Source organism: Schistocerca serialis, chromosome 5 (assembly GCF_023864345.2).
Source record: "Schistocerca serialis cubense isolate TAMUIC-IGC-003099 chromosome 5, iqSchSeri2.2, whole genome shotgun sequence".
Lineage (NCBI taxonomy): Eukaryota > Metazoa > Arthropoda > Insecta > Orthoptera > Acrididae > Schistocerca > Schistocerca serialis.
Genome location: NC_064642.1, coordinates 612,096,684 through 612,123,024, shown reverse-complemented (window position 1 = coordinate 612,123,024; position 26,341 = coordinate 612,096,684). Strand labels below are relative to the sequence as shown.

The 26,341-nt window shown below is 40.4% G+C and overlaps 1 protein-coding gene across 1 annotated transcript in view; it reads left to right on the top strand.

Annotated features, from left to right (window-relative positions):
- LOC126481061 (RNA polymerase II-associated protein 1) overlaps positions 1 to 26,341 on the top strand; it is a 199,529-nt gene that overhangs the window by 70,528 nt on the left and 102,660 nt on the right. Inside the window, exons 5-6 of the mRNA XM_050104543.1 lie at positions 21,417 to 21,938; positions 25,147 to 25,322. Of these exons, the coding sequence (XP_049960500.1) occupies positions 21,417 to 21,938; positions 25,147 to 25,322 (698 nt within the window). The remainder of the gene's footprint in view (positions 1 to 21,416; positions 21,939 to 25,146; positions 25,323 to 26,341) is intronic.

Here is a 26,341-nt window from a genome sequence, read left to right as displayed (position 1 = left end):
CATTGTTACTCTGTGCATATAACCAGAGCCTCTTTGAATTTTCTGCCAGATTTTGAGATAGGGTTTGATTGTGAAAACCATTAAAAGCATTTCCCATTGATGTCCACACCAAGTTTAAAGCATCTATAATGCTTTACCATTCATGGAGTCCTTGCATTCCTTTAAATCTGGCATACTTTTTCCATTGCTTCTGCAACGGTGTCCTGTACCATGAATGACCTGTTCCATCTTGTTTAAATTTACTTTTTATAAAACTCTCAATTGCCCTCAACAGCATTTTGAACATGATAAAGGTTGTTGCCCTCTGGATTCATGACGCTTCACACCCATTCAAAACACACACCAAACTGAGGCAGCCAAAGAAAATGTCAGCCCAATCCAGATTACTTCTTTAGTCACCTAATCACTGTGGATGAATGGTGAGTGTATCAAAAGGAGCAAAGCAAGTAATGGTGAATAGTGGCATGTAGGTGGGCAGATAAATAATGGAAACTGACTAATAATTGCTGCTTGAATAATTAAAAAAATTAATTGGAAAGAATAATTTAAAGAACTCGGGAGGTACACATATCTTGGGTGAACTTTAAATGGTACTAATATCAACATACCTTCAATGTCAATATATTTAAGATCACTATTCATCATTTAAGTTTCATACTTCTTCATATTAATTCCATTGTGTTTAGACCTGAATATAACAGTGCAGATGCAGTATTGCTCCTCCGCTGCTCACTCAAATTCCTCTTGTTTGCTCTGAAACTCCCGATGCAGGATTCTCGGCGCGGGTGATGTGATGAACAGACAGGAGTGGTCGATGGATAAAGCTTTTCTTTCGTAATAACCTTTTCTAACACTTTTAATATACGCTTGAAATACACATTTTTAAACAATACTGGTGTGACGGATCTCGTCATACATCTACCTGCTACCACTTATAGAAACAAACAATTGAAGATACAGAAATAAATCAGTTGAAGAGTATATCTCTTCTCTTTTTATGTATCAAAACATCATCTGTGCCACAAAGTGACTAGTTAATTTACCTTTGGCTTTGTGTATATATAGCTTACAAGTATGAAAGAAAAAGAACGAAGAAAGAAAAAATAACATGATCCATTACAATTGCCTCCCATTGTGCACTGCCATCATAAGGGGATGCACAGTGTCTGAGCTTATTTCCCTTTTTGAGAGTTGATAACCTTGGCCAGTATGGTGATAACCATGGCCATTATGGACATAGCCTTTATTTTTGGCCATTGGAGTTATCCTGTATGGTTATCAATTTATATGGGCATGTCAGCTTCTTTTAACACTTAAATACCTAAGTTTTCCCTCCTAACAAAGTGCTTGCTGTAACCACACAGTCCTATTGTTGTCAGCCAGCATCTGCACAGTGTTTGGCTTGCGAAGCATGCACGCACAGCACAATGTCCATTATTGTCTCAGCTTGCACTCACATGTTTAGTACAAGGTCAGAGTGTCCATGTCGTGCATTTACAGTAGCTTTCACTGCACAAATTTGTGAAGCTCTTGTTCAGTGGCACGATCCTTTGTGAAATCTTCGATGCAGTGACAACTGGTTTCCATATCAGTGGCCCGAGGAATTTATTTCACCTTGCTGCTCTTACTTATTCAGTGTCGACACCAACCGTACATCTGACATCCGTCGACGAGGTAAGTTTCTTGCCACTTTTACAACATTATTGAGCACAGAAAATTCATGTTACATGAAGTATTGCTACCTTTAGTTTTTGAAAAAATTTCTGTGACATCAAATTAGTTGTAGCACCTGTGTCAATCACAATGGGTACAACACGGTCAAATATTTTGGCTGTAAAATAGCAGTATGTACCTTGCTCTCTGTCAGTTTTTTCTGTGTATCCTTATTACTTTGATACAGATGATCTTTCAAATCACTACCTTGATCATATCTGATAAAGCAAGTGTGGATCAAGCTCGTGCTCCCATTCTCCCTCAAGGGCACAGGACAGGGGCCTACCTTGACTGGTTCAAGTTTCCCGGTGCGCAGTGGCAATGGTCTCTGGTTAGGCTTAACTGCCACGATATGGACTGTTGGTGTCTGATTACACCAGTTAGTATCTTTGCTGGCCAAATCCCGATGTGTGTGTGTCTGTGTATGTGTGGATGGATATGTGTGTGTGTGTGCGCGAGTGTATACCTGTCCTTTTTTCCCCCTAAGGTAAGTCTTTCCGCTCCCGGGATTGGAATGACTCCTTACCCTCTTCCTTAAAACCCACATCCTTTCGTCTTTCCCTCTCCTTCCCTCTTTCCTGATGAAGCAACCGTTTGTTGCGAAAGCTTGAATTTTGTGTGTATGTTTGTGTTTGTTTGTGTGTCTATCGACCTGCCAGCACTTTCGTTTGGTAAGTCACATCATCTTTGTTTTTAGATATATTTTTCCCACGTGGAATGTTTCCCTCTATTATATTCGTATCATTAAATTGAATGTGTGTTATATAAGAATGGAAAACTTGGGATGCAATAAGACCAATATGAAAAGGATAGATTGCTAATTACCACACAGAGAAATTATTGAGTGGCAGACAGGTACATTGAAAACAGACTGCTAGATAGTAACTACTGGACTGAGTCCTCCTTCAGACATGGACAACACAAAACAACACTCACACACATGGCCACTGTCATCTCTGGGCACTATGGCCAGACTGTGACTGTGACTGCTTCTGAGCTGAGCAGTGATCCTGCTGGAGAGTGATGTTGAAGTTCTGGAGGAATGTTGATAGCATATCTTCAACCTCAGTTCAGATCATGAAGAATCTGAATCTGGACAACCCAATTGCTGAGTATGCAGCTCAATGTGACGTGCTTGACTTCAGTGAATGCTTCACAACCTGTGCCATCTGAATTCTTACCACCACCAACAGCAGCTTTTCTGAATTGTGGAAGTGGGAACTCTCTCTGCACTATGTCCTCCATTGCCATACCTCCCTGACCTCAATCTTCACTAGCACCTGTCCTGTACCTGCCTACCCCCTTCCTCACTCCTACTCCAGCCCTATGTATGTCTTCTATCCTGCCAGCAAACTTGCATAGTTCTTTCCTCTTATCTATTTCTCTCCTGCCACCTTTGCCCCTCCCTTCCTCCCCTTAGCCCTTCCTGTGCCTCCTCTCAGCACAGCCCCCTGCCACTGTATATAGCAGCCCACTATCAAGTCCCCATCATGTCACTGCACATGCCCATTGGCAGCTGTAACATCTTCTACCCCCCTCCCCCCATCCCACTCGATCCCTGCCCAACACCTTTCCTGTACCCCCACTACTTACCCAAGCAAACATCACTTCTCATTTCAGACACAGTCACAGTCATGCCTTGGTGCCCAGAGGTGACAATAGCATGTGTTTACTCACTGAGTACAAACAATGACACTGTAAATACAACTGTATGGATTGTTTAAAGGACTCTGTGTTCTGAAAAGAATGTATTTTTGTGAAGAGTTTATTAAAAAGTTTCAAATGTATGTAGAATGGACTTTTCCAACACTTTCTAGTATTTGTATGGGTTGTCTGAAGGTATTTGCGTAGTCTACTGTTATGATCATAAATGTCACAGTTCCTCTGCAGACTGTTGTCATTATTTATTACATTTGTTTTAAAAATGAAAAAGAAATGGTTTCTCTTATATGAATGCATGACAGTAGTAGCACGTTAAGTGCTCTCAAGGCAATTTTGCATGAAGCCTTTATTTTACTTCTCTCTATCATTCTAATGGCTTTCTTTTGAATTTTAAATGCACTGAGTGGTACCATAGTTTCCCCAGAATGTCACTCCATGGTTTAGATGCGACTAGATATAAGCATAGTAAGCACTCTTAACAGTTTCCATGTTGGTGTCTTGCTACAGAGCTTTCAGGACATAACGCCCTTGACTTAATTTACCATTAACACACTCATTATACAGTATGTAATCCATTTCAGACTGTCTTGCAGCCAAGCACCAAGGAAATTTATTACAGAGCTGCTTTGCACTTCATCATTCTTAAGGAAAATGCAGGGCTTATATGGGTTCTTATTTTGTTTGATAAGAACTGTTTTATTGTTATTGATAATTAACTTGTTCTGGTTTCCCCAACTGCAAATTTGCTTCATGGCACAATTTACCGAGACTCGAACTCGGGACCTTTGCCTTTCGCGGGCAAGTGCTCTACCAACTGAGCTACCGAAGCACGACTCACGCCCGGTACTCACAGCTTTACTTCTGCCAGTATCTCGTCTCCTACCTTCCAAACTTTACAGAAGCTCTCCTGCGAACCTTGCAGAACTAGCAACCAAAATACATAGCTGAATACAGGGTGATTCACAACTTTAAACTAGACAGAGAATGTCCAGAATGAGATTTTCACTCTGCAGCAGAGTGTGCGCTCATATGAAACTTCCTGGCAGATTAAAACTGTGTGCCCGACCGAGACTCGAACTTGGGACCTTTGCCTTTCGCGGGCAAGTGCTCTACCAACTGAGCTACCCAAAAACGAATTACGCCCTGGCCTCACAACTTTACTTCTGCCAGTACCTCGTCTCCTACCTTCCAAATTTTACAGAAGCTCTCCTGTGAACCTGTGAAAGCTGTGAGGATGTGGCGTAAGTCGTGCTTGGGTAGCTCAGTTGGAAGAGCACTTGCCCGCAAAAGGCAAAGGTCCCAAGTTTGAGCCTCGGTTGGGCACACAGTTTTAATCTGCCAGGAAGTTTCAATTTACATGTTGTTAAAGTTACTTGCTGTTATCATTTTTTAGAAGAAGCATCATATTGTCATCAGATTAGACAATTTTGTATGTATCTACAGTTATACTCACAAGGGGGCCATGATGTTGAGATCACAAATTTACTTCAAACTTGGTACACCTTTAGTAGGCCATTAAAACGATGTGACATGCAAGTAATAAGGTGTACTACATTTGCAATTCCGAGAAAATCACAAGAGAAGTTTTACGTGTCTGTTATGTTGCTTATGTATCTGTGAGTGGGTACCAGACATTAGAGTTCCTAGTGGTCAAGTGATCAGCATTTGAACTTCGTAAGATGAACATCTATCATGAGATGATCCTACTCCTGCTCCAACTTAATCACTGATCTATTTTTTTCTTCACTGGTTATATTATTTAATTTATGTGACATTTGAGAGGTAATATAACGCTAAAAACCACATGTGTTTGCATGAAGTTTTAATATATATTTCAATGTCTATGACAAATCTCATCCTGCAATGTGTGATATCGAGAGCACATCTGACAAGTAATTGTAGATTACTCTCATGGTCTGGCACATTGTGACATATTATATTCTGTAGCCTGTCCCTCGTCCTTGAAAATATAATTACAAATAGTAAATAGTTAAATAACATATGAAACTCACTACAACTAAACGAAAATGCACATGGTTTTTTTTCTTCATGTCATGTAAATTAAATAAAGTAAACAGTGATGAAAAAGACATCAATTAAAAAGTAAGTGTTTTCTGCATTTGAAATGTCACCTTGTTGACGATCCTCTTGCAGAGCACGAACATTAACCGTTGAACCACATTGACCTCTCACGACCAGCGCCGTCACACAGATACGCGAGTTACATAATGGACACGTAAAACTTCTCTTGCAATTTTTTTGGAATTGCCAGAGTAGTGCGCCTCACTACTTGCACATTGTGTTGTTTTAACGGGCTATTAAAGGTGTAGAAAGTTAGAAGAAATCCATGATCCCAACATTGTGGCCTCCCCCTGTCAGATTGTTACTATAGAGTAGGTAGAGAAAGGGCCTGATAACCGAGCTTTGGGGTGCACCATGTTTGATTGTACCCACATTGACAGTACTTCAGCGGCTACTTTGCCTTTTGATCATCTTACCTCAGTGAGATCATTTGTTTATGAATTTCCAGGAGGGTTTGAAACAACCATATGTTATGGTATTCTATTTTGGTAAGCAAGATTTTATGATTTAGCATGTCAAATGCTTTGGATAGATCAAAAAATATCCCAGTTATTAATTGTTTGCTGTCTATTAGATTTATTGTTCAATCAAGACATTGTCTTGGTTTTGATTTTATGAATCCATGCTGAGATATAGATAATATATCACTTTTATTTGTAAATGAAATCAGTTTTTTGTGCATGATTTTCTCTACATGGTTTGTTGTACCAGATAAAATGGCAGTTAGCATATAGTTGTGCATGTCATTTTCCCCCTTACTTGTACACAGGAATGACCTAGCATATTTCCAAAGTCTCTGGAAAAGGGGCTAATAGGAGAGAGGAGTCATATAAATAATTTAATGTTTATAAGTTTGTTATGGTTATATTTCTTCAGAATCATCATGGGAATACCATTAATTCAAGCTGAATAAGAATTTTTCAGTTCTTTTATCATGACCTTGTCTCTAGTGACAGTGTTAATAAGCATTGACCTCAAACAAGTTTCTATTTTGAATTTGATAGGTGCAGCTTTCAATTAAAAATGCAATTTTATCATATCTCCTGCAATGATTGCAATGAACTTACTGAATATGTTTGCCACTTCTGTGGGATTACACACCTTTTTTTCTAGTGAGTGAATGTGATGTTACGACCTGTATAATTACTTTCATTGTTTCCTTTTTTTGTATTCTTTCACAAGGCTTTTACTTTGTTTGATACATTATTTTTGTAATCACTGTTATGTATTCTTTTGGCAGGTGTAATCACTTTGTTAAGTATTTTGGTGTATATTCTGAAGTAATCATGTAACTCTGGCATTGTATTGGTCTGTTTGTATGTTTTGTGTACAAGCCTACTTTCAAATGGGAGTTTCATATTGCCTTTATGATCCAGTTATTGAGCCTGGTGTTGCCTTTAGTACTTATAGTTTTCAGGGGAAATCAATTTGGAAGCAGTGGTGTAAAGTATCTATGAATACAGTAATTTTTTTTTTAATATCTTATAAATATTTGTCCACTTTTCTCTCTACTTAGTAGGTAGTTGAAAGAGTTAAAATTCTCGTACTGAAAAATGCGGTCAGTTTGTGTTGCAGTGTTATTTGTTATATAGCCATTATTTGGTGTATTGGTATTTACGTTGATCATTGGTAGATTGTGTTTCCAGCCAGCACATTGATGCTACATAGGTGTGTGTATGTGTGTGTGTGTGTGTGTGTGTGTACAGTAGCTTGTCAAGGATTTGCTCCAAAAGTTAGCAAAGTTTTCATTCTCTTTTGTGTGTGCCTGTCGCAGAATCAGTGGTTCAGCTATTCAGTGAGTGGTCTTCTTTACTCCTAAATTATTTTCATTCCACTACAACTTTCCTTAGGGTATTAGTAGTAGTTAGTTAACATTATGTGGTCATTGTATACCACACTGCATAAATGCGGGGCTGTGGAATGTATGGTCTCATTTACAATAACCTGTTGCAAGGCTGTCCTTGACTAGGAAGGTAATCTAATTGAAGGTTGTTACTTTGTTTTAGAGATTGTATATTTCATGAGATTTCGAAATGCTTACCTGTACCCACTTTTGGAGACGAAATACAATGATAAAGTTCCCATAGATTAGTGTATCACACTTTGTATGTGTTATTTTATTTAGGAACAGCTCATGTTAATTTATGAACGTTTTAAAAGAATCGATCGGAGGATGATAGAGTGTTGTGACTATAAGAATTTTTTGATAACCTTTATGACAGCTAGCTCAAATGTTTCAACACTTAAGTAACTGTGATTAATTAAAATAACAAATTCTATTTTAAGTTTGCTAAATACAGTATTACTGCTCCACTATGTTTGTGTTTAGCTCTAGAATAATGATCACATTATTTGAAATTTGGTGATGACACACATTAAATTACATCTGAATTAAGCCACTGTTCTGACATGCAAATGACTGACATATCTTTAAGTTTATTATGTTCTAAACTTTAAATTCATCAGTTTTATTAAGTAAAGTGTGAGATTTTTCTTTGTATTTGCCACTTCTTTTGGTTTAAATTCTGAACTTTTTGTGTTTGTTCTCTGGATGAAATTTGTGGTGGTTTTTGACCAAATCCAGTAGTATTGACATATTTTAATAATTCCCCTGTGATGGAACACCTACTACAATTACAGACTTGCTTGTGGTTTTGTTTTCATGGAGAATTTCCTCAAGAGCATTATTTATGTTAGTGGCAAGTTCCCTCTTGTTGTGCTGATTCAGGTGTGTATCATGTCAGGTGAAACAGCTCCTTTCTTAACTACTGGTGTCTAATAACTTTGCATCTGATTTAAAATATTCTAATTTGTGTTAAATATATTAATATTTTAAAAATTTAAATATTTTAGTTGGTGTAATAAATATTTAAAAATACTTTAATTTGTATAATATATCTATTAATATCAGTGAGGCAGGTCGTACCTGAGTGACAAAGTTGTTGCAGTAAGCTTGGAGAAATTTGTCATCTGCTGCTGAACAAAGGCCTCCTCCTCCATGTTCTGAACATCACCAGCAAAATAAAGTTGATACTGACACGTCCCATTAACATGTATTGCATATTTGTTTTTACTGAGCAAGAATCTGAAGACTTTTTGAAGGGCTGCTGAGAATAGTAGGTGATGTGGGATCTCCTTGGCTGACCTTTCTTTTATCCTGAATTTCTCAGGGTCTTAATGATATTTATTGAAAGTTGTAACATTTGCATGTATTTGTTTTGTTATAAGTCCAGTCACAGATCACAGTTTATTGATCAGGTAATTAATTTCATTCAACCATCTTCAGAGCTAAAATAATAAAACATACAAAGCTAGCTTCATGTTGTACATGTCTCCATATTACATAATATGCAGAATCAGAATTGATTGTTAGCAAATATGACAGCATTTCTGTATGTAAGTAAATCCAGCATACTCCATAATTTGTTTCCTTGCATTTGTAGATGGTACAGTCACAGTAATCAGCCATACAAACATCATCACAAAATCAACTTTTTTTTATTTTTTATTTTTTTAGTGCCATAAACATCATTATGTCAGATATGATGACAATGAAAAGACACAAAGCATACTGCCTTTTTCCTCATTACATTTTATTACATAATAAATAAGCATAATCATATGAGTTTTGTGGTTTATTTGTGCTAAATTCTGTGGGAAAGATTTTTAAAATCAATTAAAACCGGGGCGTCTTTGAAGTTAAGTGAGGTGACATGCAGCAAGTGACAGTTATCGTGCCATGCCATGCAGTGATGAATAACATGCCTGCACTCTGGCACGATAAATGTCACTGCTGCATGTCACCTCACTTAACTTCAAAGACGCCCCCTTTTTAACTGATTTTAAAAATCTTTCCCACAGAATTTAACACAAATAAACCATGAAACTCTTATGATTATGCTTATTTGTTATGTAATAAAATGTAATGAGGAAAGAGGCTTTATTAAAAATAATACTGGCTGTGATACAGAATTACAGAGCATCATTATACAATGAAATTGACCATTAAACCAAAATCTGCAGCTTACTAATGAAACAGACCAACACCATCCATCCACCAAATGTAACCCAACAAACCAGCTCTCACCAAATGCAAAGAAACCAACAGAATGTCACTCAGCACTGTTTTCCTACCGTATTTACAGATGAACTACAATTAAAACAAATTGTAAGAAAGGTCAAAAAAATTACATTATATTACAAAAATATGCAGTACCATTATACTATGCATTCAAATCATTAAATAACATGTGTGGAGCTCACCAATAAAACAGAGGGGAGCACATAAGCCAGCTCAGTTATATGCAGCAAAATGTAGAAATAATTGTCATTGGATATAATCAGTGTATTTATTACACTTACCATTTATTTCATGTGAACTACACCAATAAATTGTAATGAGGAAGGAGACTTTATTAAATACAATACTAATTATGTTACATAATTAACAGTACAATACAATTGTTGATGCAAACACCAAGTCTGCAATTTGCTGTTGAAGTAGACCAAAGTTTTTTCTTTGGACAGGGTGTGCCCACAGAATTCACCCCGTCAATCAGGAACATAGAAAACTGGCTTACAATAATACAGACTGCTGTGGAAAATAAATGTCACTGGGCATAGTCAGCACTAAAGCCCTACATTTGTCCAACAGTATGAGCCACAGATGCAACTGAATAACTGTAAATTGAGACGATTAACATATCTGATATAAGACACAAACTGCACCTAAACAAGAATCAGTCAAAATTTCAGTATGTATATTGTCTGTACTGTTGAGTATATAGTCATAAATCACAGATCAGTTATAAGCAAAGGCAACAGTCAAAATACATAGGTGTGCTGTAAAATATAAAATGGCCTGCTAACATAGAAATTGATATTTAGTTTTAATCATTGATTACATTGTGCAGTAATGCTATGTAATTTTGTAATACCGCTAGTATTAATTTTAATGAGACCTTTTTCCTTGTTACATTTTATTACATAATAAATAAGCATAGTCCTATGCATTTTGAGATTTATTTGCACTAAATTCTGCGGGAAAGATTTAATGCAATAAATTAAAAGATTATTTCTTTGAAGTTATGTGAACTGACATACAGCTGTTACATCTTCTAGTGTGCCAGAGTGCATGCACATCATTTGTCATTACGTGGCAGTATACGTTTTGTTGTTCACATATCAACATGTCTGGTAAAATGGTGTCTACAGTTCTCAAAACTATTTTTATTTTGTGACAAAGCTTGTACGACTGATTAATATGGCTGTACCATCTATGTGCGCAATGTCACGAATTACGTAGTATACTGGGTTCACTTAGATACGGAGATAGTGCTGTGATTGCTAATAATGATTTCTGATCCTGCATTTTATATAATTTGGAGACATTGTGCATCAAGTGACCTTTGTATGTTTATTATCTTAGGTCTGAAGATAGTCATTGTTGGCTGAAATTACTTTCATGATCAATACACTTATGATCTATTACAACATTTATAAGAAAACAAATTTTTTTTCTGGATCACTGTAAAACCATTTGCAAATATGTTGCATCTTGTGAATTTACATACATGTTTCTGTGGGGCTTTGGTGCAGTCTTTGTTAAAACAGTTGAAAACTTTCTCACAATCTAAGCGTCTCATGCATAGTGGTAATTCATACTCATTGCTCCATTCTGTAATTACATTTGTGACTTGCTTATGGTCCACAAAGCTACCTTGATCCTTTGGTTGATTAAAATTTAAATTTTTGCTTTTAAGTTGTTGATAATGTTAATGAATCTCTTAGCCACAAATAATCCTGATCTAATAGAGAGCTTCATGACTGATACAGGGATTAGTGAACACAAGGTCATTTTAGCGAGGCTCAAAACCATATTAACAAAACCCAGCAAAAATAAATGCAAAATATATCTATTTAAAATAGCAGATAAAAATTCACTCAATGCCTTCCTAAGAGAGAGTCTGCATTCCTTCCAAGCTAATTATGTAATTGTAGACCAGATATGGCTCAAATTCAAACATACAGTATCAACAGCAATCGGTAGATTAATACCGCATAAGTTAATAAGAGACGGGACTGATCCACCATGATACACAACAGAACACTGTTGCAGAAGCAATAAAAAAAACATGCCAAATTCAGAAGAACGCAAAATCCCCAAGACTGGCTAAGTTTCACTGAAGCTTGAAATTTAGTGGGGACGTCAGTGCGAGATGCTTTTAATAGTTTCCATGAAACATTGTCTCAAAATATGGTAGAAAACACAAAGAGATTCTGGTCATATGTAAAGTACACCAGTGGCAAAAAACAGTCAATACCATCACTGCACGATAGCGATGGAAATGTTACCAATGGTGGTGCCACTAAAGCGGAGTTACTACATACAGTTTTCCGTAATTCCTTCATGAAAGAAGATGAAGTAAATTTTGTGGCGGCGTTCGTAGCGACAAGCAATTCGCTGTAGAAACGGCTTACGAAGTCACCGCCACACTTTTAATAGCGGGCCGACCGGTCCGCTGGAACAGTGAACAGAAAGATGAAAACCCAAACACTCTGATTAAATAAAAGTCGGTACTTATCTTTATTAACGAAGATACAGTAACACAGTAGTGAACTTCGTGTCTACAGAACTCTGTCTAGTTCGAGTCGGAGCGGCTAGGTCAGCGTCGGCTGACGACAAACAACAACTCTGCTGCGATGAACACACAACTGACTAGGAAGTACACAATTCGGTGGCGAGTATACAACTGAGCGGCGAATACAGAACTGTCCTAGCGCTCGCGACTCCAGCGCTTAAGAAGCCAGAAGCCAGCGGTGGCGCGCGCAGACTTGCGGCGATTTCCTGTCTCGCTGGCGCTGCTTATGCGGACGGCGTCCGGACTTTGATGCTGCCAACCTTTTTGGCAGCGGGCTCGGGTGGCATTACTGGCTAGGATATAACACTCCTCCCCCCCAAACCGCCGCACCGTCGTTGAGTAATGACGTGGCGAGCGTCGACGGCGGGGGAGGGGTCTGGCCGCAGGCGTAGCAGAAGGGACCGGGGCGGAGACTGTTGTCGGTGGCAGTCCCCGGTCCGCACCCCAGCATTGGCTGCGCGGGGCCTCGGGAAACACCGACCGAAAACCGAGGTCAGGGTGCACGCCTGTGACCACGGGCGCAGCTTCTGGTACTGGACGCGACGGGGCGTCGGGACCCACGAAGAGAGGCAACGTCTCCTGACGCTGCGTCGACGGCTGCTGAGTGGGCGCCGGACAAGGCGCTGCGGTGTCAGACTCCTTGGGGGTGCCCAAGGAAAGCGGCTGCAGGACAGGCTGCACAGCCACCGCTTGGGAAGGCGGCCCAGCTGAGGGGTCGACGTCCATCAGCTCCGAAGGCGGTGGCGACTGAAGAGGGACCGCAGGCGCCAGAGCGACCACCTGGGGCGCTCCCGGATGAAGCTGCGCGGGAGGCATCAACGGGACGGGCTGTCGGCGTGGTAGCGGCGACGGCTGCTGCTGCTGCCCTTGGGGCGGCAGCGAAGTCGGAAGGCGCGGCTGGAACCCGCCGCGGACCAAATCTGTGGACAAAGAACGAGCGGCAGAATCCGGGCGGCCAGCGCGGCGCAACTGGTTCTGATGCCTCCTGTGCACCCCAGTAGCACCTTGAACAGTATAAAAACCGCGACCCTGGACACTTATCACGGTACCACATTCCCAATGACGGCGACCGTGATAAACTCTGAAAAGAACGGCGTCGTTGCGCTGAAAACGCGTGCGATGCTCAGAAGCGGCGGGTCGATCCGGGGGGTGCAACAACCGTAGTAGGGTGCGATGACGACGGCCGTGGAGAAGCTCCGCAGGTGAAGGGCCGTCGCGTGGCGTGGTCCGGTACGACGACAGGAACGTGATGAGGGCCTGCTGACGAGAGTGCGTAGCACGAAGGTGGTCGATATGATCCTTGAATGTGCGTACAAAACGTTCCGCTGCACCATTCGATTGAGGGTGGAACGGCGGAGTAAGAACATGGCGAATGCCATTGGCAGAACAAAAACTTTCAAATTCAGCAGAGGTAAATTGTGGACCATTGTCAGATACTAAAACTTCTGGAAGACCCTCAATACAAAAAAATTGAAGTCAACGCCTGTATAGTTTGTGCAGACGTTGTAGACTGCATGTGCACAACAAACGGAAAATTACTAAATGCATCTATCATGATGAGCCAACGAGAATTCCAATATGGACCAGCGAAATCAATATGTACTCGCTGCCAGGGACCGGCAGGGCGTGCCCACTCAAAATAGCGTTGAGGCGGAGCAGCTTGGTGTTCGGCACACGTCGAACAATCTGTAGACATCTGCGTAATCTGCTTATCAATGCCGATCCATGTACAATGACGGCGGGCAAGCTGCTTGGTGCGGACCACGCCCCAATGACCTTGATGCAACAAGTCGAGGACCTTGGATTGGAGCACTTGGGGAACCACTACACGAAGCTGGTCATTCTCGGTGCGTAACAGCAAAACTCCGTGCGAAACAGACAACAGATGACGTTGCGGATAATAGCGACGAACCACAGGATCCGATATGTCCTTTGCCTTGGACGGCCAACCACGTTGAACAAAACGTAGTAGTAAACTCAGATGAGGATCCATAGCTGTCTCACGTGCCACCTGACGATAATCAATCGGAAAATCCCGGAGGGATTGATGCACATCGGCGTCTATCTGATGGCAAGAGTCGTCAGAGGAATCGAAGACATCATCCGCAGCAATCGGCAATCTAGAAAGCGCGGCAGCATTTGCATGCTGAGCTGTAGGGCGATACAGTATCTCATACTGGTGTTGTGATAACAAAAGAGCCCAACGTTGTAGTCTCTGAGCTGTCCGCTGAGGAACTGGTTTAGACGGATGAAACAGTGACGTCAGGGGCTTGTGATCTGTTACTAAATAGAATGGTCTACCATAGAGGTAGTGATGGAATTTTGTGACACCGAACACAATAGCCAACGCTTCCTTGTCCAATTGGCTATAATTACACTGAGCTTTGTTGAGCAATTTAGATGCGAACGCAATAGGACATTCGGTGTTACCGACTCGGTGAGACAACACAGCACCGAGGCCGAAAGAAGAGGCATCACAAGCTAACACCAGAGGCTTGTTAGGGCCGTAATGGACCAGACAACGATCATTCAATAAAGCCTCTTTAAGCTGCTGAAAGGCTGATTGGCAATCAGCTGACCACACAAACGGAACATTCTTACGGCGGAGACGATGCAACGGTGCAGCAATCTGTGATGCATTAGGTATAAACCTAATATAATATGTCAATTTGCCAAGAACTGCTTGCAATTCATGCAGATTGCGAGGGGCGGGCAAATCACGAATAGCTGCTAAATGTGACTGGGAGGGATGGATGCAGATACTCCAACTCCGTAAGGAAAAATGAACATTTATCGATGTTGCAATGTAGGCCTACCTGAGACAACACTTTAAACAAACACTCCAAATTACGGGAATGTTCAGCAGGCGTCCGACCGGACACAACAATATCGTCTAAATAGTTGCAACACGATGGCACATTAGCCAGAAGTTGTGACAAAAAAACGCTGAAAAACAGCTGGAGCTGACGCACAACCAAATGGCAAACGCAGAAAACGGAACAACCCCAACGACGTGTTTATGACAAAATACTGTTGTGATTGCTCGTCGAGGGGCAATTGCAAATATGCTTCACGGAGATCAATTTTGGAAAAGAAATGAGCTTCCCCTAACTTATCCATCAGCTCGTCCGGTCTAGGCAAAGGAAAAGAATCAATGACAGTCTGGGGATTAACTGTCGACTTAAAATCAGCACACAAACGTAACTTGCCAGACGGTTTCTTTATAATAACTAAGGGAGAAGCCCACTGGCTCGCTGAAACGGGTTGAATAACACCGTTGTTTTGCCAACGACGAAGTTCATCTTCTACAGGTGCCCGGAGGTCGTGAGGCACTGGACGAGCACGAAAAAATCGAGGCTGAGCATTATCTTTTAACGTAATATGAGCAGCAAAGTTTGCAGCACAACCTAGTTCGTCTTTAAATATGTCACTGTATCGTTTACATAAATCGGTTATGCTGTCTTGAGGAACAACAACAGAATTAATTTGCAACACATTGTCTTGGATAGACAGGCCAAACAAGTCAAAACAGTCTAATCCAAAAATGTTTACACTGTCTGTAGCGCGGAGCACTGTGAATGAAACTGTTTTTGTATTGCCACGGAATGTGGCTGGCACGCTACATACACCTAACACAGGAATTTGTTCTCCACTATAAGTAGCCAAAGAATGTTTTGCCGCTGAAAGTTTAGGGCGGCCGATAGCCGCATACGTAGCACTATTTATGAGAGTCACAGACGCACCAGTGTCTAATTGAAAATTGAAGGTCTTATCCTGGATGCGTAGCTTCACAAATAGTTTATTACACTGTCTCTGGATCGGTGCAGTGGAGGCGGAAGACACAAAATCAGCGCGTTTAGCGCGTGTTCGCTGCTTACGACAACTCGTGGGTTGGGCGGGTGGAACAACAACTCCCGCTTCACTTGCAGTCTGTACATTACTTTTTACAGCATTTGAATTACGCTTGGGTCGCATAGCAGAGGGCTGGGTGGGTGGCTTATTGCGAACAAGTTTATTACCCACACGAACCGTGGAAGAGTCTTTAAACGCGACCTTCTGGGCGGGCTGGCTTTGAAGAACATGAATATCCATGGGCTGGGCAGCACTAGAATTGTTCTTGCGTTTACGCAAACAAACAGTCTGGATGTGTCCTTTCCTTTGACAAAAGTGACAAACCGCGTTTCTCAACGGGCAACGTTCACGAGGATGAGCAAGAACACACTTAGGGCAAGACTTTTGCACACGCGGCTGACGAATGTGTTTAACATGACGCGGCCGGCTAGTGTTTACAGTCTGACTCTGCTGGTGGGGCCGCGGGCGTGACATAACTTGCTTAGCACAGGCAATTTGAGAAATACATGGCTGATCTAACTCACACTCAGCATAGTCAAAAGTATCTTGGGCTTCAATGATGTTCATCACAGTCTCTAATGACGGGTCAGGCAACTTTAAGATAGCAGCACGAATACGAGAATCTGCAATGTTTTGAGTAATAGCGTCTCGTAACATGACATCACTGTAGGAAGCTCCACACACACAATTAAATCGGCACTGACGGGTGAGGCCCCGTAAATCTGTTAACCACTGTTTATTAGATTGATGTGGCAGTTTCTTTAATCTGAAGAACTTGAATCTGGCTGCTGCCACATGAACTCGCGACTCGAAATACTCAGCAAGCTTGTTAACAACAACGTCATAGTCTAAAGCTTCTGGCTGGGATTCCGGGAACAACTTACAAAGTAGTCGATAGATTTCCACGCCTGCAGTGGAAATTAAATAAAGCTGCCGCTCAGTACCTGTGATTTTGTAGACTGTCATGTGCGCCTGCAACTGTGCGAAATATTCTCACCATTCTTCTCTTGATGCATCAAAAGTACGGAAAGGTGGTGCTGCCTGTGCTTGTTCCTTTTGTGTTGGAGGAGTAGCCGCTTGTTTGGCGATTGCTTCCACCAGACTTTGTACTTGCTGACTCTGTAACAAGATCAACTGTTGTAATTCGGCAGACATAGTGAACACAAATTAAACCAGCCCCCAAAATTTTATCGCTATAATTAGTATAACCAGAAACAAGTTGAACCAGCCCTGCACACGAGTTCGGAAGTCCTTGTTGCCAGTTTTGTGGCAGCGTTCGTAGCGACAAGCAATTCCCTGTAGAAACGGCTTACGAAGTCACCGCCACACTTTTAATAGCGGGCCGACCGGTCTGCTGGAACAGTGAACAGAAAGATGAAAACCCAAACACTCTGATTAAATAAAAGTCGGTACTTATTTTTATTAACGAAGATACAGTAACACAGTAGTGAACTTCGTGTCTACAGAACTCTGTCTAGTTCGAGTCAGAGCGGCTAGGTCAGCGTCGGCTGACGACAAACAACAACTCTGCTGCGATGAACACACAACTGACTAGCAAGTACACAATTCGGTGGCGAGTATACAACTGAGCGGCGAATACAGAACTGTCCTAGCGCTCGCGACTCCAGCGCTTAAGAAGCCAGAAGCCAGCGGTGGCGCGCGCAGACTTGCGGCGATTTCCTGTCTCGCTGGCGCTGCTTATGCGGACGCCGTCCGGACTTTGATGCTGCCAACCTTTTTGGCAGCGGGCTCGGGTGGCATTACTGGCTAGGATATAACAGTAAATATTCCAGAATTTGAAACAATAACAGTGTTATTATGAGTGACATAAAAGTAGATATCTTAGGTGTTGCGAAACAACTCAAATCACGTAAGAAAGGGAAGTCTTCCGGTCCAGATGGTATACCAATCAGGCTTCTTTCAGAGTATACAGACACAATAGTGCCTTTCTTGACAATCGTGTACAACCACTCACTTGACAAAAGGTCTGTTCCTAAAGACTGGAAAGTAGCACAGGTCACACCAATATTCAAGAAAGAAAATAGGAGTAACCCATTGAATTACAGACCCATATCACTGACCTCAATTTGCAGTAGGATTTTGGAGCATCACCTTGAAGAAAATGACTTATTGATACATAACCAACTCGGATTCACAAAATATCGTTCTTGTGCAACACAGCTAGCTCTTTATTCCCATGAAGTAATGAGTGCTGTCGACAAGGGATCTCAGATCAATTCCATATTCCTAGAATTCCAGAAGGCTTTTGATACCGTTCCTCACAAACGACGATTAATCAAATTGCGTGCATATGGAGTATCGTCTCAGCTGTGTGTCTGGATTTTTGATTTCCTCTCAGAGATGTCACAGTTGGTAGTGATAGACAGTAAATCATCGAGTAGAACAAAAGTGATATCTGGCGTTCCACAAGGTAGTGTCATAGGCCCTCTGCTGTTCCTGATTTACATAAATGATCTAGGTGATAACCTGAGCAGCCCCCTTAGATTGTTTGCAGATGACACTGTGATTTACCATCTAGTAAAATCATGAGATGATCAATTCCAATTACAAAATGATCTAGAGAGAATTTCTGTATGATGCAAAAAGTGGCAATTGGCACTTAACAAAGAAAAGTGCGAGGTCATCCACATGGGTTACTAAAAGAAATCCGATAAATTTTGGGTATATGATAAATTGCACAAATCTAAGGACTGTCAATTTGACTAAATACCTAGGAATTGCAATTACAAGCAACTTAAATTGGAAAGACCACATAGATAATATTGTGGGGAAGGCGAAACTGTGGTGTCACCGCCGGACACCACACTTGCTAGGTGGTAGCTTTAAATCGGCCGCGGTCCATTTAGTACATGTCGGACCCGCGTGTCGCCACTGTGTGATCCCAGACCGAGCCCCACCACAAGGCAGGTCTCGAGATACAGAATAGCACTCGCCCCAGTTGTACGGACAACATTGCTAGCGACTACACTGACGAAGCATCGCTCATTAGCCGAGCAGATAGTTAGAATAGCCTTCAGCTAAGTCCATGGCTATGACCTAGCAAGGCGCCATTAGCCTTACATAGCCATTGATAATCATCGTATGAAATGTCTCATCAAGAACGCTGTATACAAATGGTGGATTAAAGTTAAGTATTCCAGCAGCTACGTACTTTTCTTTATCGCATTTATGCAGTATCCTGTTTCAGACCATCAAGTCCGCCTGCTTGCTTAATGGCCGCCTCCCTTAAATAATGTGCGTAGTGTTGGCAATCTGTCAACACTACAGAAACAAAGACTGCACTTTGTTGGCAGAACACTTGGAAGATGTGACAAACCTACTAGCGAGACAGCCTACATGACACTTGTCCATCCTCTGCTGGAATATTGCTGCGCAGTGTGTAATCTTTACCAGGTAGGATTGACGGAGGGCGTCGAAAAAGTGCAAAGAATGGCAGCTCGTTTCGTGTTATTGCGCAATAGGGGTGAGAGTGTCACTGATATGATACGCGAGTTGGGGTGGCAGTCACTGAAACAAAGGCGGTTTTCTTTGTGACGAGATCTATTTATGAAATTTCAATTACTAACTTTCTCTTCCAAATGCGAAAATATATTGTTGACACCCACATACGTAGGGAGAAATGATCAGAATACTAAAATAAGAGAAATCAGAGCTCAAACCGAAAGATTTAGGTGTTCCTTTTTCCCATGTGCCATTCGAGAGTGGAATGGTAGAGAAGTAGTACGAAAATTGTTCGATAAACCCTCTGCCAGGGTCTTAAGTGTGAATTGCGGAGTAACCACGTAGATGTAAAGAGTGGGGGAAGGGCTGACAGTTGATAGCTTACTCTGTCTTGTTTGTCCCCAGTCTTGTGGAGTTAAACAATCACTTCCTTGTTCTAGTATTAGAAATTTATTTTCCTCTACAGATTTTCTGTAAAGAATTTTTTACATTCATTAAGTATTTTGCTTCCTTCATACCTCTATCAGTCTGGAATTACTTTTTGAATTTCATCTTTATTATTGACTAGTGTGTTTCTTATTAATGTCCTCACTACAGGCAGGTCCCATTCTTACTGGGGTTTGAGTGACTTGCCCTCCCTTTTTAACCTTTACCAACCTATAAATATTTTTTCCTGTATGGAGGAGATGTTAGTTCTTTGATCTAAGTAGTGGTTGGCTTTTACTTTTATACGTAAAGTCCAGTTTGTTTCTTTCCACTGTTGTATCTATTCATACCATTCCCTCATCACCATCTGACTTAATTCGACTACATTTACTTTTGTTTATTCTTTTTATAACCTCTTTTCAAGATCCTAACCATTCCTTCAACTGATTATCCAAGTCCTTATTATCTCTGGAAGTTACAGTGTCGTTGGCAAACCTTAAAATTTCTGTTTTTTCTTCCTGAACTTTAATTACCTTTCCAAATTTTTCCTTTACTGCTTTCTCAGTCTACAGGGCTGGATAACATGGGAGACAGGCTACAGCTCTGTGTCACTTTTTTCTTATTTACGTCCTTTGTTTCAAGTCCTTTGACTCTTATAATTGCAGTCTGGTTTCTGTGAAAGTTGCAGATAATCTTTCACTTCCTGTGAGTTTTCCTTAGTAATTTCATAATTCTGAAGAATGCTTCAAAAGTAAACTGAAAAACGTTGCTGTATTGTAGAATGTGCATGGAAAGACAAACAAAAGATGCTGTAAGTCGCTTCCAGTGGTAATACAGAACATGAGGAATACTGTACCGCACGTAATTCACCCAACTCAAATCTGCTGGACTTTTTTCTCTGAGGCCATTGGGTTCATACTACATTTTTGTGGACTCAGTTGCATTGTTGTTGAGAGGATATGTAATAGCACATGGAACTATCCTCACAACATTAACCATGTTTTAGGACTGGTTGATAGATGTCAGGAATATTTGTTGCTGAAAGCGCAGATTTAACATTTTCTGTAACATTATTTTTTGTCTTTTAGCTTTACCTTTAATAATAGTGCAAACTCCTCCAAACTTGTTTTGTTTGTTTTGTAATTTTATTTATTGATCTTGACTGACTGCCACAGTGTCCAGTAGAGAAAATGTAAGTAAGCCCTGCTATGGTGCCATATCAGTTAGTGTATCTCTCCGTATTGTTAATGCTCTGAAGCAGCATTCTATGAAATGTTCAGAAATAGATTTTTTATTCTCAGTTTGCACATTAAAGTGTGCCATAATTAAGTGTTTTTGGTATAATTTTGAAATGTCTTGTTTCTTTGCATCCAGCCCTCTAAATTTTACCATTGCCAGCAGCACTTTGCATATTTATTATTTTTTATTATAATAATTATGGCAAGTTTAGCATTATTAAAAGACTTCTTGTAGGACCACCATCTTGTGAAACTGTTATCATAGAGCTTGAAGACAAAAATATTTAAAAAACTTATTTTGTATCAGCAGACTGTAACTACATTCTTCATTTATTTTCAGGAGATCAGAGCTTCATAGTCTCTGGAACAGAAGCAGATGTAGTTCATGAAGAAAATCTTATCCGTTTGAGCAGAATGTCACATGAAGAAATCATGTCAGAACAGCAGAAGCTGATGTCTTCATTAGACCCAAAAGTTCTTCAGTTTATCCTCTCAAGAAGGAATCCTTCCAAAAATGCTTCTGTGGACACAAAAGGGGATGAAAATATGACAGGAATCCATGAAGAATGTGATGAATCCCAAATGGAAACAGAAGAGACTGAAACTATAAATACACTGTTGACAGAGACGCAGCCTTCATCTCAGTTAAATTCGGAAATGGAGACAGAGGAAGCCTTCACAGCTCATACCACAACAGCAGATACTGATATATTACATGCAGTTCCATTAGTCTCAGAGTCCAATAATAAATGGCTGCACATGGATGTAGTAGAAGTAGAAAAGCTTAAGTGGATGTCAGAAATACCTGAACCACCACCCTTGCCTTCAGACAAAGCATATGCTGCTAGGTTTGATTTTCAAGGTGATTTTTCCCTTTCATTATGTTGTCCTGATGGAGGTCCTAAAAGCTATTTTGACACTCTCCTTAAATGCTTTGACCTTTTTCGACTATCTGCTAATGGCTGTCCTTTTTTCTGAACAGTACCAGATCACAAAATCAAACAATGGAAACTCCACATTAAATTGCTGGCAGACACAATTAAAAGTCACTTCCGTGTTATCTTTTGGCAAAAGCCTTCATGAGAAAAAGAAACAGAAACACACATTTATTCACACAAGCAAGCACATCTCATGCCCACATTGCTGCCATCTCCAGCAGCTCAGAGCAGAATGTGAAAGTGTCTTGTAATTGTGCTGGTCTGCAACTTTGTGTGTCCCCTTTACAGTAAGTAGCAATCTGTCTGTTCTTTACATTGTAACAATATTATGAAACGAAAAGTTGCTACTCACCATACAGCAGAGGTACTGAATCGCAGGTAGGCACAACATAAAGAGTGTCACACAATAAACTTTTCGCCAAAAAGGCGTTTGTCAAAAATTGACAAAACACACACACACACACACATACACACACCAAAAAGGCGTTTGTCAAAAATTGACAACACACACACACACACACACACACACACTCATGATGTCAGTCAGTCAGTCTGTTTGTGTGTGTGTGTGTGTGTGTGTGTGTGTGTGTGTGTGTGTGTGTGTGTGTGTGTGTGTGTGACAGAGAGAGGAGGGTGTTTAAGGAGAAGTAATTTCTGTTTTTGCTTCTTGATTTGTTCACTGATAAGCAATGATAGTTCTTGGAAAGTGCACCATTGTAATCCTCTTCATCTGTCTCAGTATATGCATAAAACTTCTTATGTGTTGTAGCTTTCCTTTCAGTCATTTAAAAGTTTCAGCATCTAGTACAGTTTAGTTCCCTTGATCACCAAGCAAAGTTAATGGCTTCGAAACGGTTTGTAACAGAATTATTGTAAGTAAAAAGACTGCTCATTATTGTCACACAAACACAGTTGCATTGTAATAGCATAGTGGATTCATTTTCCAAAACATTTATTTGTCTGAGTTCTGTATAACTTGCTGCTGTTGTAGACTGTCAAAGAGACTGAGTAAGCTAATTATTTTGTGAAGATCACCTCAAATTGTAGTACTGCCATTGTGGCTGCCATCATAAAATATCAAAAAAGGTGATTGACCTAATAGTTCTACAGAGATTTTCTATCTTTGATGTAATCACTTCTCATTCTAAGTAACGATTTTGTAAGCTGATCCCATCATATGACAGGAGAACTATGTTACAGTTTGGTATGATTAGTGGAGCAGAAAGAACTTTTTTTTTTTGGGGGGGGGGGGGGGCGGGGGGGGGGGGGGGGTGATGATGATACATGCTAATTTCTTGTGTAAGCTTCTCCAGAAGCTACGTACAGCCACCTATATCCAAGAAAATATGGATTCCTACACTGCCATCACATTACACACGTTCACTGTTGGGTAATATAATATTTATAAATCACTAAGATTAGTTGGTAAAGCATGAAATCTGTTTATGTAAAGAGAGTACAGGATAATTTACCAGCTCTAGACAACCCAGTTTTTGTTCTCCATGATTTTCCCAAATCACTCCAGGCAAATGCTGACATGCTTCTAATAATTAACAAAATTTTAAAAAAAGGTACCACTTCATCAGCCATCATTACTATCTCTGACAATTGCATTGTGCCTAATTGGGTAATAGTGACATTACATATAGTGTTTCATATATTTCATGACTAATGAAGTGCCAAGCTACAGCTAATATATCCTATCAGTCCAAAAATAGACCTCCCATCCACATGAGTATGTGCAACATTCATACAACATGTGAAACTGCCAAAAATGGTCTTCTTTGATATGTCGTTAAACTTACACCCCACGATGTCTTGAATGTTGATTATTCGATCAAAGTGCTGACTCTCCATGTGAATTTATGCACTTTCTCATTTTGTTGTACATTCATGTTGATAAAATCAAGTCCCATCACCTAGGATAACTTTTTGCCAGAAAAGAATTGTTTATGGCAGACAGCCATGCATCATTGTTTTTATTTGGGAGTCAAGATGATGATGTAACTTACCAAACGAAATCGTTGGTATGTTGATAGACACACAAATAAACACAAACACACACACAAAATTCAAGCTTTCGCAACCCACGATTGCTTCATCAGAAAGAGGGAAGGAGAGGGAAAGACGAAAGGATGTGGGTTTTAAGGGAGAGGGTAAGCAGTCATTCCAATCCCGGGAGTGGAAAGACTTACCTTAGGGGGAAAAAAGGACAGGTATACACTCGCACACACACACACATATCCATCCGCACATATACAGACTGGTGTCTGTATATGACTTCCCACTGACACCAACCTATCAGATCTCCCGAGATGGGAAGTTGCCTTTCAATATATTCTCTCTTCCCGTTACTCACCGGGCCTCAATCTCCGCCAATTTCAAGTTGCCGCCCCTCATACATCACTTGTCATTCAACAACATCTTTGCCTCTGTACTTCCGCCTCGACTGACATCTCTGCCCAACCTCTTTGCCTTTACATATCTGTATATGTGCAGATGGATGTGTGTGTGCGTGCGAGTGTATACCTGTCCTTTTTTCCCCCTATGGTAAGTCTTTCCACTCCCGGGATTGGAATAACTCCTTACCCTCTCCCTTAAAACCCACATCCTTTCGTCTTTCCCTCTCCTTCCCTCTTTCCTGATGAAGCAACCTTGGGTTGCGAAAGCTTGAAACTTGTGTGTGTGTGTTTGTGCATTTTTTTTGTACACTTGCATACACTTTTCTCATCTTCAAAGCATTCTGGAGAATGTCTTGAACACTTGATTTAGAGATATTACTCCATTGCAATTTGTAACACAACATCTTTGACACACAGCAATCACACATCTACTGCGTAATGTTGCCTCCTCACAATTGAGTGGTGAAATACATGTGAGATAGTGACAGTAGTTAGCTCAAGCTGTGCTGATGTAGCTTTTACAACAGGAATTAAATCACTCCCAGAACTTGGTGTACCAATAGTGATGATTGCAAATCAGGTATTATTGTTCTTAAGCATGTTTACTCATCGTCTATTCCTCCATTCCTTAGGCACTCCTTGTTATCCATCTTTTGCATATTTTCTAGTTTTTTAGGCACACAAACTTTCCAAACTGTTTATAACTTAATATTTTTTCCATTCTGCACAGGTATGTTACTGCCATATGCTGATGAGTCATTAGATGTAAATAAAGGTCTTCATCATCATGGAGAGGAACCAGGCAGACCTGGCTACACCTTACAAGAACTGTTCCAGTTGACAAGAAGTTCAGTTTTACAGCAGCGAGTACTCTCTATAACAACTATTGCAAATATTCTTGAGAAGGTAAGGAAATTATAAGCCTTATCATGCATTCTACATCAGCATCTACATTTACATGATTACTCTATAATTACCATATGGAATGTATAGAGTGCAACTCAACGCATAGAGGAGGTGTTGCTGCCCCACCCTCTCTGCCCCCCCCCCCCCCCCCCACTCGCGCAAAAGCACATAAGTCACATACACGAGGCCACTCTTGTCTCTGGACACTAAGACCAGACTCTGTAATTACTCTATAATTCACACTTAAGTATTTGGTAAAGGTTTCATAGAATCCCTGTCAACAATTTCTCTATGATTCCATTTGGGAGTTGCATGTGAGAAATATCTCTCCATGCGATCATGATTTCTCTTTTTTTTATCATGAAGGTCATTTCTCCCTAATTAGGTGGAAGTCAACAAAATATTTTTGCATCCAGAGTAGGAAGTTGGTGATTTAATTTTGTAGAAATATCGTACCACAGTGAAAAAAGCCTTTACTTTAATGATTGCTGCCCGAACTCACTTTATCATATCTGTGACAGTCTCCCCCTTATTTCGTGGTAATAGAAAATGAGCTACACTCTCTGAAATTTTTGTATGTCCTTCATCAGTCTTATCTGGGAAAGATCCCACACTGTGTGCAGTACTCCAGAAGAGGATGGGCAGGTGTAGTGTAGTCAACCTGTTTAGTAGATTTTTTGCTTCTTCTAAGCATTTTACCAGTAAAATGCAGTTTTTGGTTCATGTAACCAACAACATTTTCTCTGTGATTACTCCAACTTAAATTGTTTGTAATTGTAAACCATATGTGTTTGGTCACAAAAATGTTAAAGTCAGCATACAAATATAAGAAAAATTGAGATGTATTGTTCTGTGCTGTTCAGTTAATGTCAGCAAAAAACATTGATGGCTGCTTTTTGAGCGATAGAGACTTGTAATTCTGAGAACTGAAAATACTTGAGATATTTATGATTAAACATGAGCTTCTACTTGCCACTACAAGTCAGCTACATCTAGACCAAGGATGATAAAAGCATGAA